This window comes from Cyphomyrmex costatus, unplaced genomic scaffold (assembly GCF_001594065.2).
Source record: "Cyphomyrmex costatus isolate MS0001 unplaced genomic scaffold, Ccosl1.0 scaffold147, whole genome shotgun sequence".
In the NCBI taxonomy this organism is placed as follows: domain Eukaryota; kingdom Metazoa; phylum Arthropoda; class Insecta; order Hymenoptera; family Formicidae; genus Cyphomyrmex; species Cyphomyrmex costatus.
Window position 1 is genome coordinate 162,797 of NW_017275468.1, and position 20,646 is coordinate 183,442.

Here is a 20,646-nt window from a genome sequence, read left to right on the forward strand (position 1 = left end):
AGTGCGCGCAGAGACGGATATTTACGGTTATCAGCGATCGCGTAAAATAGGCAAGCCTGCGGAACAATAGTCCTGGCTGACGGCCAAGCGTATCTCTGGCGTTCCCGGCCGGTCCCGATGGCGTGGTGTAGGAAGAAACAGCCGGAATTTGATAATACGCAGCGAGGCAAAGATAGCGAAATGAGTTTCTAAATTTGCGACGAAGCAAAACCGACCGCGTCCGCTATAAATAAGCATCCCCGAGCCCCTCTCTATCGGGACGCTACGGTGCTCCAAAAATAAATCCGAGTCCACGCTTAATCCGCAAGAGTAATTTACACATGGCCCTTCCTGATCCAGCCTCAGGCTCACACGATGACCTTGCGACCGCCGAAATTACCAAACAGGTAGTAATACCTGAACTATCGATATTTCCTTAATCGTTTGGCAACTCAATAACGATATATTCCATCCACCTTTTACAAGCTCCATTTTAATTTATTTCTCTCTCCTATAATCAATTTTATTATATACTCGCGATTTGATAGAAAAATTGCCATAGATTTTAAAAAGCTATGTTGCACTGTGCGTATTTTAAATTTATTACAGATAAGCGCAAAACAAATATCTTTCCGTTGACGGTTCAAAAATAATAGGATACACTTTCTATAATTAATCTTTTAATTTGTCTTATATACGTGTACAGGGAACGTTACATTGTAATATGAATGACAGGCAACTTTTTCTATCGGATTAGCAAAAAGAAAGAAGGTTCCAGCCAGCAACTATCACGTCATATCTCATGATAATTGTGCCCGTTGGTGGCTAGTCCAGTCAGGTCATGATACCGCAGTACAAGCTAGTGGTTAATAGGTTAACACAGCTATCTCCAATTGGTCGATGACGCTGTTGCCACCATGACGTCATGGAGAGTGCAATGCCCTTGTGACGTGGCATCATGCGGTGCAGGCCAAGCGGTGCACAGAAATAACGCGTGGTCTCTTTCCCTCTTTCTCGATTCTACCCCCTTCTGGCACGTCTCTCCTCGTTTACTTTACCTCTCTCCTCCCCTATCCTCTCCCCTTTTGATCCACTATCTCCTTCTCGTTCTACCTTTCACTCTCTTCGTTTCCTTTTCAAACTGTGCTTTCGCGTGAGCTCGAGTACATTCGCCAGAAATGGCCGCGTGATCCTACCAAGATCATTGTAAGGATTAGATGAACTTTGGTAGTCATAGACACATCCTTTCCACCTCCCTCTCTCTTTCTCGTTAACCGATCCTAATTACACGCTGGAAACTCTCGTGCACTTCGCTGGAAAGATATTCTCGTCTATCTGCGACCAGGATTAGAACTTGGGCGATCTAATCATATTCTAGGAATGTAACAATTTTGGAGCACCAGTCTTAGAGGTCGGATATAATGCGAATGTTGAGTGTAATTTCGCTTGACCTGCATTTACGCCAAAACGCTCATACAGAGTGCATTGGTGTAATAGAACAGCTAGCATCGTAAGCGGTAGAATGCGGTCATTGACTTTGATGTATTTACGATAGATTAAATCCAGATTCATGTTAACAGCCGAGCAGTTTATCTATTATATTATGTATATTCATACATTTGAGAACGTATTTTTATAAATATATATTTGTTTCTATTGTGTGTGTGTGTGTGTGAAAATGTTGTCATTTCCATCGTCTCATAATGGCGAGCAAAGATAAAATCCGAGGTAAAATCCATTTGTAAGTAAATAAGGAATGATATTCGATCGTTCGTTTGCTGCATAAAATTATTAATGTTACAGTCTTTCTCTCGAGGATTGAGCTAAAGTAAAGCTCCATCTACAATACTAGACAAATATCGTATTAAAACTTTTCTTGTTGACGAACCGATTCCTGCGAGACACAAGTACGGTTCGTCGTCTAGGTTCTCTACTCGATTACCTTTGACCTTATGGAGAGTTAAGGGCATTCAATGGTATGCATCGTAGATCAATCGCAAGCAATGTCGTTGCGACTGCCGATCAAAATTGTCAATGGTGTTATTGATGCTTCTGATTAGCTGTCGCAACAGCTTGCGATTGACTTGCTACGCAACGAAAATGTCCTTTAGTTCTGTCAGCAGCATCGTCAGTTATATGGAAAAAACGATTTTGTTGAAGTATCTATAAATTTAGCTAGAGACAGAACATTTTGTTGCGATTTGATGGGCGGAGACTTGTAACTTTTTGGCATATGGAGCGGGGTTCTCGGATGTTTCTCGCAGAAGAGACTGCATACTACTTCTAACAGAAATGCACTGATTACTAAAAAAAAAAAAAAAAAAAGAAACGGATCTCTTCTTTGTGTTAAATCTGTCGAAGTCGCGCGAAGGGCCTGGATCACCGATATATATATACTGGATCTCTTTTTTTTTTTTTTTTTATTAGAACTCTATCTTACAATTAGTTTTCCTCCCTTTTTATACACAACACATTCTGACAAACGCATTACTACAAACGCACGGTCCTTTAGGATCTTTAGGAAAGACTCAGGGAAGAAACGCACGTGCCAGTGCTCTAAACTCTTTGCTGGTATAATGCCACTTTAGAGAAAGGGAGAAGATTATGTAATATAAATACGCGGACAGCGCGGTAAAGAAAAGAACATTGTCAGATAAACAGGGTCATAGTCTGTAGCGAATAACACGAGTCTTTACTTATTTCTATCCACATTTGTTAAAATTTGCACAAATTTGAATTTTTGTTTCTCAAATGTGGCATTTCCATATACCAGATATTGGATCTATATGGAATTTGCATATATTTCATAGAAAAGTTTCCGCCCACACAGTATCAAAATAATTACGTAGGACGCTCAAGTTAGGTTGCAGCAAAATCTATTGCAGCATATATTGCTTGAGTTTTCTACATATTTACTTTGATGGTTTAACAAAATTTTAGATTTGTACCTATCTAGATATTTAGATCAGCAAAATTATCCTTTCCTTCAAGAGTAATTTGAAAACAATAACGATGCTATTGGCAGGACTAATTCCGTTGGTGTCTTTAGAAGTGCGCGCGTGTGTCCTCTTTTCAGCCGAATGAAAGGTAGCTTCGTCACCTCAGAAATAACATCTTTAGACGATTGTCAGTATAAACAAGCTTCCTTTTAAACGCGAACTAACAGTATCCAATGATAAACAGTAATTTTCCGTATGTGAAAGAGGTGGTGGACTTAGAACACGATGGTGGAATTAAATGGCATATTTCGGGATTGATGAAGGTGACACAGTAGGAAACATGAGTTCGATATTTTCCCAGCTAGCTTTAGCAGCTGCTCGTGAAATATTCAAACACTATTGGATGCTCGATTCCCGGTCGGATTATGTTACAAGTTGGATAATATTAAATGAAGCTTTTAATATTTTGAATTATATGTTTCATGTATATTCAATCGATTATTAATGTACAAGATGAATATATAAAAAATATACGAAAGATAACTATATCAATTTATTTCGCACATAAATGAGGGAAATTTTCTGCGATAGTTTTACGATCACACGCTGTAAGCATCAGTTTATCTTCATTGTTTATCAAATATTAAACAAGGATAAATGGTGCTTACACTGTAATGGTGCAACACTGTAAGCAAAAAACTAAACGTATCCATCGTATTAATGTACTTTCAAAAAACATCATTCAGCAGCAATAACAAAGTAATACTTTCATTTTAAGTGATGTCTAACAAAAATGCTGATTTTTGTCATACATTGTAAAAAAAGTAAGTAAATAAATTATAAATTATATATCATTTATGGTGCAAATATGTATAAAATTATTGGTCTTTATTTATAAATTAATATTTTAATTATGCAAATATATGTTTATATTAAAAAAAATCGGATATTTACAATAACAATAGTATATTTTATAATTTTTATGTAAATATTATATTCAAATTTTTAGAAATTTTTTTAATAATATTATAGTAACATAATAATAATATCATACATATTATAATTGCTTTTTACATTCGACACACGACTAGTATACTGATAACTTGTCAGTTAAAAAAAAATATTAATTCGGTAAATTAATATGCAAATGTAAATATTAACCTTAATTATAAATTTACCTTTGAAGAAGAATAATTTTATTTATAAATTTGTTATGGCTTTTTTTTTACATGTGTGTAACTATATCTTAATAGTAACTTCCAATATCCACTATAATTGAAGTAATTTTACATCATTTTTTTAATAATGTAACTGAAAGCTCATAGATATATTTTAAATTTATTATCATTCCTTTATAGATGGCAAAATATATTTCTTACGCGTCGTCGAATTAATTCGAATTAGAGAGAAACGTGGGTCGAATTTTTTTCAGGTAGTTGATACAGAATTAAAGAGGATATGTAAAAAAAGGATCCTAAACAGAATTTGAAGGCTCTCCTCGTCGAAGATCGCTTCCTAGAAAGCTCTCGACAGAAAGATTCTGTAAATCACAAGAACGACGTGGAAATATGGATTTTAAGAAAAACTTTATTCTAACCCGCATATTCTTGAGAATATCCGCGAATGACAAGATCCAAGAAGCTGGGGCTTTCTGTCGAGGTCGAGGCGCGATATTTTCGAGATGGTCGATGTAGAATATTAATTACGCATTTCTTTAAACGTTAAAAATATACGTTAAAGAGACGTAGCCTTGACCTTCTCACCAAATATACTGATATATAAATACAGAAAATCGGTGGACGCTGAGAAAAACTAGAATGTCAGGAAGTCAAATAGAATTAGAATCGGCTTACGAAATCGATGAAAGCGAACGTAGATGGGTTATTTTGACTATTTCCCATACGATATGGTACGAGTTTTATTGTCTACTTTAATCACACTTGAATTGCTGCGAAGGAATATATGTGGTTTAGATAACCTGATTTGATCGAGAAGGAACACGGAGATCGAATAACAAATGTTATCGACTTTTCTGAGTCGTTAAAATTCGCTAAGCGGAATCGCGTAAAAAGAAATCTAATTTTATTTTCGTAAGAGTCGGACATGTGGAACGTGATAGAAATAATAATTCTAGGATATGCAAAGGGAGATGTAATTATAAGAATAACTAAATTAAACCTACAATTTCGTGGGATTCACTTCTTGTTCCTCTTCCGGATTCTCCGCGTCGCAACTCATCTCTCACCCTTATTCGCGCCAATTCCCAGCGGAATTCAGCGAAGCCTCGCATGAACAGGTCGAAAATCGATTTCGCGGAATGGTAGAATCTCTATAGCAGCGGTCCGAGGACCAATGAATCTCTTGTTGAGAACGCGATCGAGCTTATGGCTCTCTCTCTCTCTCTCTCTCTCTCTCTCTTTACCAGCATGATATAAAAGATTCACAAGTGGATCCTGTGCTATTCGTATCGCGTCGTTCCCTCGAGACATAGAAATTGTGGTAGCGCGACGTGCGTGAAAATTCAACAGGTAATATTCGTATATTCTGTAGAAGAATCTTTATCGATCGCGTACAATGATATGTGGCCCAATTATAAGAGGCACATTTGCTTTAAACAAACGATTTAATGTCTCTAATCATGAACTTAGACTTTTCATGATTACATGACAGCTTTTATAGTTGCAATTCAACACTCATATCGCTCATTTATTACAATAATTAAAAAATTGTCATTTTAGAATTACAGAAAAGAACGGATACGTAAAAAAAGAGGAAAAGCACACTTTAATATGAAAGATAATTGTATTCCTCTACAATTTAATCGAGATGCTGAAAATAAATAATTTTAAATAAATTTAAAAGTAGGTTTTATTTAGGTTGAGAGGACCTCAGATACCTCACGATATTGCCAAAATTACATTTCAATACTGATATTTAAAACGTTCAAATTCATTTTTTGGAAAACATTGCTTTTCAATTATATGATTGTTGTAGCAAATAAGCGATATAGCGATAATTTCAGATGCAGCTGTAAAATCAGCAATGGCTCAGACAACAATACACAGCAGCGATAGCTAAAAAAAAAACGGAGCGTTAAAATTTTACAGTTTCCATTATAGATGGAATACAGTACGTGACGAGCAAATGTTATCCAACGGTGACGTTGATGCCGAAAACCGTTCACGAAATAATATTTATTCACCAGACAAGTTAGATAACGAAACATCCGCAAAATTACGTATTCACGTGATCAATAAAATCGGCGCCTTTTGACGTTAAACCGTAGTTTTTTGAACTGATGACGAAACTTAGAACTTAAGAAATATGATTCTTTAACATTATGTGATCATGTATGTACTATTAAATTTATACAAAATAGTTACATTCGGTTACATTCTAATACATTAATTTCGTGTTAAATTAATACATTTTCTGATTGTGGATTAAAATTTCATTCACTATTTATGTATTGAATATCATTATTGCCATGTACGATAATCGGAATAATCAGATTTTTTTTAAAGTTGCATATTAATTTAACATCTTAATGAAACTTTATAATATCGTTTTTGACAATTCATGTACAATTAAATACGTTAAATTTACCATGTTCAGATACTGTTTTTTTTTTTAGCATTCTGAAACTGTTACGTTCGAAGCATTAGCCAATGAAAAGTTGCGTCAACTTTATGCGTCATATTATTTATATACTACAGTGTACCACAATGTCAACTAGAACGATTTCTTCATCATTGTGATTTGTCTTACATAACTCAATGCGTTCCGTTTTCTTTTTTTAATAACTACAAAATTCATAACTATAAAACTCGGTCACCGCAATATCATTCCGTGTAGATCATTACAGCGTCCGACTACCGCTTTGTTCTAGCATCGGGTCCACCATTTTAGCGATCGAAACTGCACGAATTTTCTCTCGACGCACCGAAAGCTGCAAGTTTGATCAACAAAATCGCTAGCGCGTCAAAAGCTCGTTCGCCATCCGCGCCGCGACGAAGATCCCCTTCTCTCGCGATCGACTCGATCAACGCACACGCAAAAGCTCGGCTTGCTGCCACCGCGGAGACTGCAAGCTCGCATCTCAGGCGTTGCCGTGCTTGCCGGCCGTATTCCCCGGCGAGCTTACGGTGGAGCTATCGAAATCGTGCCGCGGCTTTAGTCCGACAAGAGCCGATCGACCGGCCATGGCGCGAACGCCAGTCGCCAGGTCGTTGTCCTGTGACGCCACGGAGAGCTTTGTAGCCCGTACGGAGCTTGCAGCCATCGCCACTGCTGATGGCATCGAGTGGGAGGAGAGGAGCACAGATGGGAGCGGTGGGTGTTATGACGTCACATATGGCAGACGTTACCGGTGGTCCAAATACACGTAGAAGGGGTGAGTTCGTGTGCTGTTCCGTGATGTCATTGACTAAACGACGTCGTGTATGTGTAAGAGAGAAAGATGTAGAGTGAGAAAGAGAGGGGAGGAGAGGCAGAGAAAGAGAAGAACGGCCATATGAAAAGGAATACAACGGAAGGAGAAGGCAGGTGTTTTAGAAATGAGAGAAGGGGTTGGAATACGAGCACGGGACTATTCTTGGACACCTCAAAACACTGTCCTCGCGGCCGTGTTGCGTAACTACGTGGGAGAGCTTTTCTGAAGGAGGCGTTCGCGAAATGGCCATTGCAAAAGAGGAGAGGAAAACGAAAGAGAGCGATCAGAGCGGAGAGATATTAACATTTCTATAAACTGCATGCTGCATAAAAATGTATTGTTAAAATTCGATTCAAATTTTATATAAATAAATTTAAATCTCTCTGTTTTCTTTTTTTTGCGGTTTAATTTTGTTGTATTATATACTAAAATATTTCTATAAAATTACGTAAATAATATGTGTTAAGAATTACATAATTTATAGCTAAAACATATAAAATTGTGTTTTTATAAAAATTATTAGTTTTGTCTCTAATAGTAAAAATATATCTTTATAGCAGAGGAACATTACAATGACATATCGATAACAACTCTTAAGAAAAAATTGTACGTAATTCTTTGATAATATATTACGTAAATATTTCTATAAATTTGACTTTAACTGCTAATGTACTTTTTGCAAATTGTTTCATTATTACTAGAAAGAACAATTTTATTCGTAAGTTATGTATGTTTTACTTTATGTATGTATAAACATTCTTAATGATGTGTGTGAGTCCGAAAATTATCACTATATAATTTTACATGCTTTTTTACAATCTAGGCTAAAGTTAACAACGATAAACCTTTAGTTAATTTGAAATCAATTCTTTCTGAAAAAAAAATTTCGAAATAAACGAACAGTTTTTGTATCAAGATCTATGCAGGAATGATATTAAAAAACCTGATATAAATTTAAATTGATTGGTACGATTTTAAAAAATCATATGCCAATTATAAAATCGATACTGTCTGTTCATAAGTTCTCTTGTTAGAACGAAGTCAATTTGTCAAGAATGTCTCTTCAACTCTGACAAGCTTGCTCCATTAAACGTGAAAGGGTTAACATTAATTAACAAGTGTTATCATATCTGTGACAGGATAATTGATATACGCTCACTCTTTCTCTCTCTCTCTCTCTCTCTCTCTCTCTCTCTCTCATCTGCAATTTTCACAGCCCAAGTCTATTAATTGTCCTTTCAATTTAGATTATAATTTTTCCCTTGAGTTTTGCAGCGTTATTATATAATATGTATTATAAAAATACGGTCAGCCAACAACTATATTTTCGTCACAGATTTGTTACAATGGCAATTTATCTGCTCGAGTACCATGGTACGTTTTATTGTTCATCTCAATTATCATTATTAAAGAAAATAGAATGCAATTTTCACAGCCCAAGTCTATTAATTGTCCTTTCAATTTAGATTATAATTTTTCCCTTGAGTTTTGCAGCGTTATTATATAATATGTATTATAAAAATACGGTCAGCCAACAACTATATTTTCGTCACAGATTTGTTACAATGGCAATTTATCTGCTCGAGTACTATGGTACGTTTTATTGTTCATCTCAATCATCATTATTAAAGAAAATAGAATGATATTGTAACATCATTTCGATTCGTCTTATTTATCATTCTTATTTTTTATAAAAATCAAATTTTTGTATAAGAATTTTACCATTTGAAACGCAACAAATGAGAAATAAAATAATAATGGCTATAACGATTAAGGGATCTATTCTGTAATTTTTAACGACTCTAATGATATCATTAAATTATCGTTGCGCAGCTATTTTGCGGTATACAAAACCTGCGCAATGATAATGTAACGATATCATTGCAGTTGTTAAAAATTACAGAATAGATCCCTTAATCATTATAGCCATTATTATCTTATTTCTCATTTGTTGTGTTTCAAATGGTAAAATTCTTATACAAAAATTTGATTTTTATTAAACTAAATCTTAATGCTTTTTAAATAATTCAATGTGAACTATATTCGTATATATATTATATTTGTACTTGCATATTCCATATTTGTGGGTATGTTAAGTTAGCATCAACTATAGTACTCAGGAGTTCTGATTAGAGTTCCCACTTCCTTTTGACGAGACGAAGAGTTCCCTATAGTTAATAACAAGAGTTCCGCTCAATAAACATTTTTTTTACATTTTTTGAAAATGGGGTGCTAACTTTTTATCGAATTTTGAGGTGGAATAGTTCAAAGCGGCTTAATAGCTTTAATTTGCGATTGCCTAGAGTTCCTGATATGTAAAAAAAATTTTCGAATATTAAAAAAAAATTAAAAATTTTTGAAAAATTAATTTTTAGATACAATAGTTCTGATAATAATTTCTGCTTCTGTTTGACGATACGAAGAGTTCTGTATGATTTTTAATGACATATGCGCTTAATAATCATTTTTTAATAATTTTTTAAAAATGGTGTGCTAACTTTTTAACGAAATTCAAGGTCGCATAGTTCTGATCAGCTTAACAGAAGTATTTTGTGAATACCTAGAGTTCTTGATACATAAAAAATATTTTTGAAGAATAATAAAGTTTAAAAAAAATAGTAGAAATCTTCGAAAATTTTTTTGAGAGTACCGAGTAGTTCTGAGTAGCGTTTCTTATAGTTTTCAACGAGTTCTATCGAAAACTGTAAGGTGAAAAAGCGATTAAACCAAAAAAATTATTAAAAAATGATTATTAAGCGCATATATCATTAATAAAAATCATAAAGAACTCTTCGTATCGTCAAAAAGAAGCAGGAATTATCATCAGAACTATTGTATCTAAAAATTAATTTTTCAAAAATTTTTAATTTTTTTGTAACATTCGACAATTTTTTTTATATACCTATCAGGAACTCTAGGCAATCGCAAATTGAAGCTATTAAGCCGCTCAGAACTATTCCACCTCGAAATTCGATAAAAAGTTAGTACACCCCATTTAAAAAAAAATTTTTTTTAAATGTTTATTAAACGGAACTCTTGTTATTAACTATGGGGAACGATTCGTGTCGTCAAAAGAAAGTGGGAACTCTAATCAGAACTCCTGAGTACTATAGTTGGGGTGCTAACTTAACACACCCCTTTAACAGATGTCTATTAAGCATCAAAATTTAATTGTGAAATTATTTTGGTAGTTTAGCTGTTTTTCAATTCCGGAAAAAGTTTAGCACGCAGTTTTAAATGACTACAAATATGTTATATATGTAAGTACATATACAATATATATATATATATATATATATATATACAATATATATAAAATTTACATTGAATTATTTAAAAAGCATTAAGATTCAGCTTCGATCATTAAGGCTAGTATTCTATTTCTTATTTTTGTCAAGTTCTAAATTTTTGTTTCATCGTACAAAACTTATTAATATTTTAATTTATTACATCTTTTAAATTACTTTTCTTTCAAAATACATACGGATTTCTGTTCCAAAACCTTGTATTTTATAACTATCAACATTACGTATATTATATTAGAAAGTTATATTGTTAAAAGTTTCATATAATTAGTAAATTACAGGTATATCTAAAAAGTCGCAATGTCGCAATCGTAGTTTGAAACTTAGCAATCCATTGATTAATTTTCCATGTTAGTAAGTGTACCAACGTAGATAGAGCCTCGTGCAAGGCCGCGCGTTAGATAGCTCGCGTTGCGTTAATTCTCACGAAGACACGCGCTTTCTATGTTTCACAAATCGATTCTCACCGGCAAGCCGAATGCGAAACAAATGGTCAAAGCAACAAGCAATAAAATCAAAAAATTAAAGAATGGAAGAATCTTAAGAAGAAGTGATGAGAAGGCGAATACAATTCGACTTATTTACGGTATAATATGGAAAATAATATAAAAAGAATATCGAATAATGTACATCGAGAGACAGAGAAAGAGAGAAAGAGAGAGAGAGAGAGAGAGAAAGATGATTTCTAACTTCGATCGTAATTTGTACTTGATTTCATCGAAGAGGACTGAAATCCAGAGTCGAAATGTTCAATTAATTTTGTTGATGAGTACTTTAATTGTTCGCGAAGTTTTTATCGCCTTATAAAGTGCGTTCCGAGTTACGTATGAAGCGTATCATTTTGGTCCTTGTTGTTTAACAAATAATAAAGAAGGATAAAATAATACATCACGCGTTTCATGTGTAACACGAAAGTCGAAACGCACCCATACATACATAATTGAAGGTTCGTATAGATATTTTACTTGTATTCGATTTGTTTTTGTAACTACAAAATAATTTTTATTTTTATTCATAACTTCGAGTTATCCGCGGAAAATTGCCTACATTAGCCTTAGAAGCCTTTAGTGGCTTCTAAAAGACTATGGTATGCTTTTCTTCGTCTTGCAAAGTGGCCATCAACGTGATGCGCGGCGCTTCGAGAAGAGCATGAGTTTGTTATTTCAACAAAGGGTAGAATCACTGTGGCGCCCGCACGTAACTATCCATGAATCTTCTATGCTAACATTCGCGATGTTTTGCCATGGAAAGTAGCCGTGGGTTTTCTTAGTAGTCCCTCGTGCTTTTTGCTTCATTGATACTCTTACGTAGCGAGGTTTAATTGAACCACTTAATTAACTCGTCTCATAACAGAACAGAGTACCTATCCATCTTGTGCACGAGAGAAGCGTGGAAAAGTAGATGAATTTTTGTTTTGTTGCAGCATTAGCACGACGTTAAAGAGAGCGAAAGGAGATGAAAACAGAATGAGAATGGATTCACGCAAGTTACATTGCCTATAACGGCTAACTCGAGCGACAGCAGCGATTACGTGCCTCGTTAGCTAATTGTTGACGGACGATTACGTGCATACCTAATCGTATTATTCCATATATGATGGCTGCATTCACTATCTATCGCGTGTACTTTTTCACAGCGAAAAATTATTGGTGTTATTTTCGTTTACCGACTAAAATGTATATTTACTTTTTTTCTTTATAAAAGAAAACATTACTTACGAAATCTGGAAAGTTAAACTAACTATTAAATCTACATGAAGCCACCCAAGTGGGAGGTTCTGCACTATGACTATGATAAATTATACAGTGGTGACTATTGATTTCACCGCGGCTAAGGTCAGACGCTACGGTAAAATCGAGTACGAGAAGTAACCACTGGTCAGCGAACAAATTCAATCTTCTTGCTCTAAATAGCGGGATTCTTGTTATATCGATCTCGCTTTCCAAAAAATTTCGTCGTTAATTTATATCTGAAGGAATAAATCTTCAGATAAATATTTCGATTAGATGTAATCAAAGAATTGGTATAAAATTAATTCTGCTAATCAGAGAGTCCAAACTATAACATACGATCATATCGTTTGGGTCAACATATAATTACAAAGCTATAAAAAATTAAAAGTTTTTACAGAAAAAAGGTAATCACATTGCCAGACGAAGTCATTAAATATTAGAGAAAAAGTTTTTAAATAAAATATTAGTAAGACAAGAAATTTTGGGTCAGAGAGGAAGAGAGAGACAGACAGAAACCTGAATAGACTAGTATAGTTAAAAAGCCAACCATTTTGGGAAACAAATATAAAAATGTACAATACATATATCAAACAGAAATAAAAAATCTTTTATCGAAATTCGTCAACTTGTATTTAATTCAATCTTATCTAGGTCCCCGTATAAATCTTTAATATCTATTTTTTTATAAGAATTCAGGACGGAAGATGACGAGATGAAAGATGCCTACTAGATTTGCGACTTTCTTGCTTGCGACCGATAAATCTTTACATGCGACAACGCGTTATATTGATTTATTTCCGCCGGCAATAACCGTAAAGTAGCGCGACACTTCGTGCAGATGTTTATCTGGGCTGTTACGACGGAAATGGCAAGACGTTCTCGCAATGTTATTCGGTAGACGAGAAAAATGTTTCCTGCGTTATTAAAAGTTTTCTTAAGACGACAACAAATTGAGAATATTAATAGTTTCGTTTTGCAGAAATGATTTCTTTTTACTATGGAATTAAGTTTTAGTTTAAAATTACGCCTTGCTTCTCGTCCGTCTTTTTCTACATATGTATATATAGACACTTGCAAGGACAAGTTACTTTGAATTTATCATAATATACATTACACATATCTAAATTGTAGACTAACAACTGAAAAGTTGATAATGCAAGTGGACGTTTGTTTAAGATACTACGTATCTTATATCATATAATACGTCGTTGTATATATATTATATAGCACGTATATATTTATTTATACTTAAATATACATATGTATGTAAGTACATTACATATACAGGATGTATATATAAATCGGATTTTCCGTATAAACTTTGACAATATGTTCTATGAGCCAAAATAAGAAAAAATTTTCAAAAATTGGGTTTTAAATGTTTTATTAAAAGTTACAATGAAAATATAAAATGCGTAAAAAACAATTTTACCCAAGTTTGCATTTTAAATTGCAATTCGCCTATGTCAATAAAAGTTTGACGTCAATGTAATTTTGAATTCAGCATTTTTTTGCAAGGACAGAAGAAAATATATAACATTTTTAAAAACACAATAATACGAGCAAAATAAGGTAAATGAAAATGTTTTCTTTTCTTATTTCAACTCATAGAACAGTCAAAATTTGTATGGAAAAAAAGGAAATATATACCTTGTGTATATATATATATATATATATATATATATATATAGATCGTTATGTTAATAATTTATTTAATCTATCTTTATATTACACAATTAATTGCAAAATTTTACGTAGGTGTATGATATACACAGGTACAATGGTATCGCTCAAAAGTTTGGAGCATCCAAAAAGAAAGTTTAATGAACTTTGTTCACTAATGTTTAAATATATAAAAGTTTATATTATACCAATCATACATTAAAAAATATATACGGTTGATATAATATAAATTTTCGTATATATTTATGACGTCACAAAAAATAAAAACTGATATTTTTAATAAAAAAAATAGTACTTGTGTGTAAAGAATTACATTTTTTAAAATTATAGAATACTAAACTTCTCTCTAAATCAGTGGATAATCATTGACATCAGCCCTAAAGCTTAGTTTGCACGGTACGAGCAACTTGCTTGCCAGTAAATCAGTAGCTGACGTCTGAACTGGATAGTCAACTATTCAGTCTTAAACAGCACTGGCCCTTGTTGCTACAACATGCGAGTTACTAACTTGCTAATAAGTCAATGGTACTCCGAACTGCATGGTTGGTACAGTCTCAGCTAAAGGTTCTCTACTACGTATTATTTGGACAGCTACTGGCCATACTATTATTTGTACGTTCACAAAGGGCCAGTAGCCGGCCTATTTTGCATAGTGGGGGAAAGCCAGTGAGCAAAAATATTCGAGTAGCTGGCCTTGCCAGTTACTGTCTAACTTTCACGATGAGTAATTCGGCCAATCTATTCACGCGAAGCCTGCAGTAGAGCCAGTAGCTAATCTTCAGCTACTGACACTATCAATTCGTACGCCCACTCGCAACGTAAACCGGGCCTTAGTATGCCACTGATCAATCAATGAATGAAACACGGAATCCCTAACCTAATTAACCTTGTTTTAGTGCAGTATAAATTTAATGTATCGTATTGAAAGATTGCATGCAAATATCAGTATTTTAATTGTATGTATAATGTAATTCAAACTTTCTTTCTTTTTCGCAGTTGAATTTTACTAACTACTCAGTACCAAGAAGTATGCCAATATGTAATCGGCGATTATCCAAGTATGCCAATACGTAATCAGCGATTATCTGATGCAGATTAGAGAGTCTGAGGGCCTCTTTCACCAACGCCGATTAAGTTAATCGACGATGGTGAAAGAGGCCCTGAGTATCTATATATAGTATACAATAACTACTATAAGTCTGTTCGTTTTCCACTCCAAATTATTGCATCAATGTACACTAGTTTAGAATTCTAAACTGGTGTTGACTGGTGCAATTAGTTAGAGTGAGTATATAGATATAGTTTGTTTCATTCTAACTTATTGCACTAATTCAGAATTCTCTTCGAAAAAAAAAAAAAAAACAGATCTATTTAATTTCATTATAATATGCTGTCGTATATCAGGTACATGTCGTGAATTAATGTCATTGTATGAAAAGATTTGTAATTGTTGGCGAGAAATCAACAAGTAATACTCACCGTCCTTTCTGTAGTACAGGATTTCGAAGTGCTTTTCGACGCCAGCGGCAAGGGCGTCTCGTAGGGCTGCAACCGCGTGCGGTGATGTCATTGGTCCATGGAGGAAGTCGCAAACTGCTGGTCGCTGCATCACCTCGGCCCTTGAGAAGCCCGTCAGCCGGCAAAATCCGTCCGAGCAGTAGATAATGTGGCATAGTCCCTGCTGCGCGTTTGCTACTAAAAAGCTTCGATCTGCAACAGATGTGAGATAGACCTTGAAACGACTGATTTCTTTGAGAAATATATACGCTTGATCGTTCTCGACAAATAATGGGGAGCTCTTCGATTTGACTGATGTAAATTTTGAAAGCAAACTATATATATATATATATACATGAAATATTTTGTTTCTAATAATAGCCACGGTCACGAAGCAGCTTCGTTAAGTCTACGACTTCAATAGCTCATTAAGATAGGTAGCGATAGTATATTTCCGAAGTATCTAAATTTAACATTCGCCGTAAGCCTATATAAGATGGACGCTTCTCTTGTTAACAATAATCCGGGAGCGCCCTGGCATTTATATTTATTGCTCATGCTGCAAATTAACGTAAATGACCTATTCTGCCTGCACATATACGTAGTTACTAGTAGTATATGCTGTGACCAACTGTTACAAGAAACGAATCTTGCATAGTTTCTTCGCAGAAAAAATAGTTTTGCTAAAGTGTCTAAAAATTTTGCTGAATATATCGAACTAAAAATAATTTTGTAAACTATTAAAATAATTGTGTATGTACACTCTGTTAGATATTAAAGAAACAATGATAAATCAATTCTCTGAGTTAAAAATAACATTTTTTTAACTTCAAGTGTGTTAAAATATAAAGCAATTCATTTTTAGTTTCGAAATAAACAACAAATAAATATGTAGTATCAACATTTGCATTTACATTAGTAAATACAATGATAAACTAATTTTAATTTGAGTCAAATTTATTACCTTTCTGGAATTAAATTCTGTAACTCTATTGTTTAAATTAACGACATATTGAGCAGTAGTGACTTATAAAAATAATTAAAACTAATTAAAATTAGGTTACATAAGATCGCTCAAGAGTACGCATTTTTTTTTCATGCGATATGTATAACTCGTATAAAAATCCGACATAATTTGACATAAGTTTAACAGTCTAGGATTCTCAAGCATAATAACGTACTGACATTCTATAGCAATCAGTTTGAACGTCCTTTAATTATTTTGATAACACAACAAAATTATTTTCAGATCGGTTAATGACTAAGTTTTTAGATAATTTAATCGTTCTTTGTGTTTTTAGCAAATATTGCTTTTTTCTTTTAAAATCCGTTCTATCGACCATAAATAAGATTTATCCTGTGAAAAATTTATACCTTATTTTTCGTCGCTAGTGCCAAATATAAATCCAGCGACTGATAAAATCTGGTCACCCTTGTCGAGAATTTCATACACGACCATCGACGGAGATCAATTGTCATGACAACGGGCGATATGGTTGGCGAAATCGTCGGATCTACTCAAAGAGCGTCCGCGCGACGACCTTCGTCCTAAATCCGGCGACAGTCCGAAAGTGCACACCATAAAATATTCTCGTGCCGCGGCCATTAAGGCTGTCTACCACGCAACTGCGAGCTGTCGGCTTCTCGAGACGGCGCGGGTCGTCGTTGTCTACTACATTCTTCGTCGAAAGAGAATTATTCGTGGCTGAATGCTAAGCCACGAGTGGATAAAGACCGCCGTATCTTTCAATCCTCCTACGAAGGGCGGAATAATCGACTTTATTTCCTGTTGACAAACCAAAATGCAGCGCTTCAACTGGCGACGCGACATCGCAACCGCAACGCCGACGCCGACATTCACAGTCATTCGGAGAATTTATATCGAATGCATGTGACTCATTTATGCAGTTATGCGAAGCTTTGCAAATGACATTCTGTTGAAACGTTTTTGGGACATTTGCTAGCTTCTGTTGGCCAACTATGTGAGAAATCGCGCAGATTACGGATAGATAAAGTTAGAAATAAAAGAAGAGATTGTGATCTTAAAATATAAGTCTATTCTAAATTTCTTTCTTGTAAGTTAAAATGATATATATATATATATATATATATAGCAAATTATTTTTCAATTTAACAGAAAATTATTGCTAAATAATATCGGCAAAGTAAATATATTTTACACTAAAAAAAATTTCTGGTTGAAAATTGACGAATCAGAATTTTTTAATTTATTAGAATTCTAGATGAAATAACTAGAAATTATATACCTATATTAAGGTTGTCGAAAGATGGAACAAATCAGCCTAAAAATGACAAAAGTGCTATTTGATGGATAAACCGTAAAGTTAAGTTAGTTTACTTTTGATAATTGATAAAGTAATCTTTACATCTGAACTCATTCAAGATAATAATTGAAAAATTACATTTTTTGAGTTGGATTACATTATTCCCTCTAAAGTAAGGAAATAATATATTTTTCAACATTATATTAACTTGTCGATTTAATTTGTGATATTATGTATTTTAGCCTCAATTTAAGACCGTGTTTTAAGATTGTCAAATATCATACTTAATCAGCACGCAATTATCTTGAATGGGAAACTGTAAAACTAAATTATAAAATTAAATTGTAAAAAATATTATTATGCATCAAGATTCGCTTCGACCTTAAATATGGCCTTCTCTTTACTCATTTGATATACAATATATACTCGTACATATTCCTTCTTATTTTAATTCCACTTTCAAAGCTGGCCAACGATGAATAGAAATTCTTATAGGAGATCTTAATTGAAAGGGAGAGAGAGAAGAGAGATGAAGGAATATAGAAAGATTAATTAAAACAAGACGACGATATGAATGGTAACGTCCTAGATAGATGCTTTCAGGGCAGTGGAGCTATACAAACGCGAGAAATAATGACTCACAGGTAGCCAAGCCCGATGCAAATTCTTTCAGCGAACTCTATTTTTAAACAGGGCAAATGTATTTTTGTTTCAAGCGAAAATTTCTTGCGATACTCCGCAGAATCGCCGCAGAATCATCGCGCGGTATTACAGGCGCATCTTTCTCGAGAATTAATTTGCGGGCATCGTTTCGCGGATTGACGTAACCGCGTTTACGGATATTCGAAAATATCTCGGCAAGCTTAAGGCGCGATATCGGGATATTAATACACGCGACCATTTTCAAGTGCATCTCAAGTCCTGGGCGTTACGGCGCACCAGAATCCGGCAGAAATGTCAGTCGCGTCGAGCGCCGGCCTGCTTTGCATACCTCAGGCGCCGCCGCGCCGGCCGGTGTGCCCCTCGTATATTCCACCACGTTACGTACCTGAGCATTCTGCGAAGGACAATTGTGTTTAAAGTAGTTGATTTGAAAATACAATGGCACGCGCGGCGTAAGGTTAATCAACATCGTCTGGAATAACCGTCACTTTGTTCGTCGCGTGACTTCCCTCGCCTTGTGGTACTGCGGTTATGATTATTATCGAATTAGCTGAAAAATCAAACTCCATATTGCTATACGATTTTTTTTTTTTTTTTTTCGTTTCAACAATGTCAAGGAGACATGTGGAGAAATAATACGCAGCTGTTAACGTCGAGCAATTAATTACTGCGAAAATGGTTAAATGTTTAATCTCAATGAGCTACTGGAGTCACGGCATTAGAACGTATTATACCTAATAATATTTTCCATTACCCAGAAGGCAGGATACACCGTGAGAGGAAGTATTGTAATATTTAATAAAATACGTTCATAATAATGAGATAATTCTAGAGAGAAAAGAGAATCGCGTGTGCAACATAGAATTAAAAACCGTCGCGTATGAATCTTCCATTTATCTTTTATCTCGCAATTTTCACCACTTGGAAAGGAACTTAATAGAACTTAATAGAATATCTTGTCGTATTAATAATTAAGTAGAAATATAATATTTTTTCTAACGGCAGACGCGATTTATCGATTGCAGGGCCGCAGTTTTCGCTAGGTCGCTCGCGACCAAAAATATCTGAACGGATTAATTATTACGCTGGCGTATTTTCACAAGTGTATTTTGTCCACCTTCTTTGTTCTTCGAGAGAAATGATCGTGCACATACGATAAAGCTAATTAATATTACGAACCGTTTGGAATGCGATCATTTTGAGTATTGCGTGACTAGGCTCTCTTTGTTAGTCGAGATGCTTGAGATACGACACGGCATTACGTTACATCAAAATACTAGTCGATATGTAGTTTTGATTTCACGCTACTCAAGAAATTTCTCGAATCGTACATTTTTAGATACCTCTAATAACTATGAGGTCCGTTTTGACAAAATGATTTTTAAATACCATACAGTAATACATCTTTAATTTTATATAGAAAGGATTATAACAGTATAATAATATTTCTTATTTCCTCAATCAGCTTTAAACGAGAGCGCCAGGTGCGGCTGAATGGTCCTGCTAAATGATTTAGATCAAGAATTTATAACTACTGAGAGAAACGTTGCTCAGAAATACTTCGAGCATCACGAGTAGCATTTTAATCCTGATTAAATACTGTTCTTTGTGCTTCATCCGCAATTAACGGAGAAGCATTGGTCGCTGTCATGTAAACGAGATTGATCACTTGCATTTTTTACTTACCAAATATGATGAAACTGCAGAGGCGATAAGCAGATACAATTTCATCAAAGAAATATGTGAACTTTTCAGTTCTAAGATATTATCTCATACTACTGGTTTTTATTTTTCATGCTTGTGATAAAAATGAATAAAAATAATTTCTGTCGTATAATCCCTATTGTTATTTTCTTTCTCGAGTTTTCATACAATTTATATTCGCCAATTATGTTAGTGAAAAAATATTAGAAAACAATATAATATGATTAAGCTTAATAAGACACTTGTTTAAAAAAAAATCTAGACGTAGCAATCCGCTTTATTACCTGTGTAAAGCTGGCAACCCAACATTAAAAAATCGATTTTTTTGTCTTGATGCATTCGTTTGCTCATCGTTTTGTTCGCGAATGCTCAGTTGGAATTTTCGTTTGCTCACCCTTAGTTCAAAAAATTTTTGATCAAACGATG

General features: G+C 34.2%; 1 protein-coding gene across 1 annotated transcript in view; it reads right to left on the reverse strand.

The window, feature by feature from the left end:
- Positions 1 to 20,646, reverse strand: part of sei (potassium voltage-gated channel seizure) — a 148,542-nt gene that overhangs the window by 113,914 nt on the left and 13,982 nt on the right. The window contains exon 2 of the mRNA XM_018551848.1: positions 15,551 to 15,781. Coding sequence (XP_018407350.1) covers positions 15,551 to 15,781 — 231 coding nt within the window. The remainder of the gene's footprint in view (positions 1 to 15,550; positions 15,782 to 20,646) is intronic.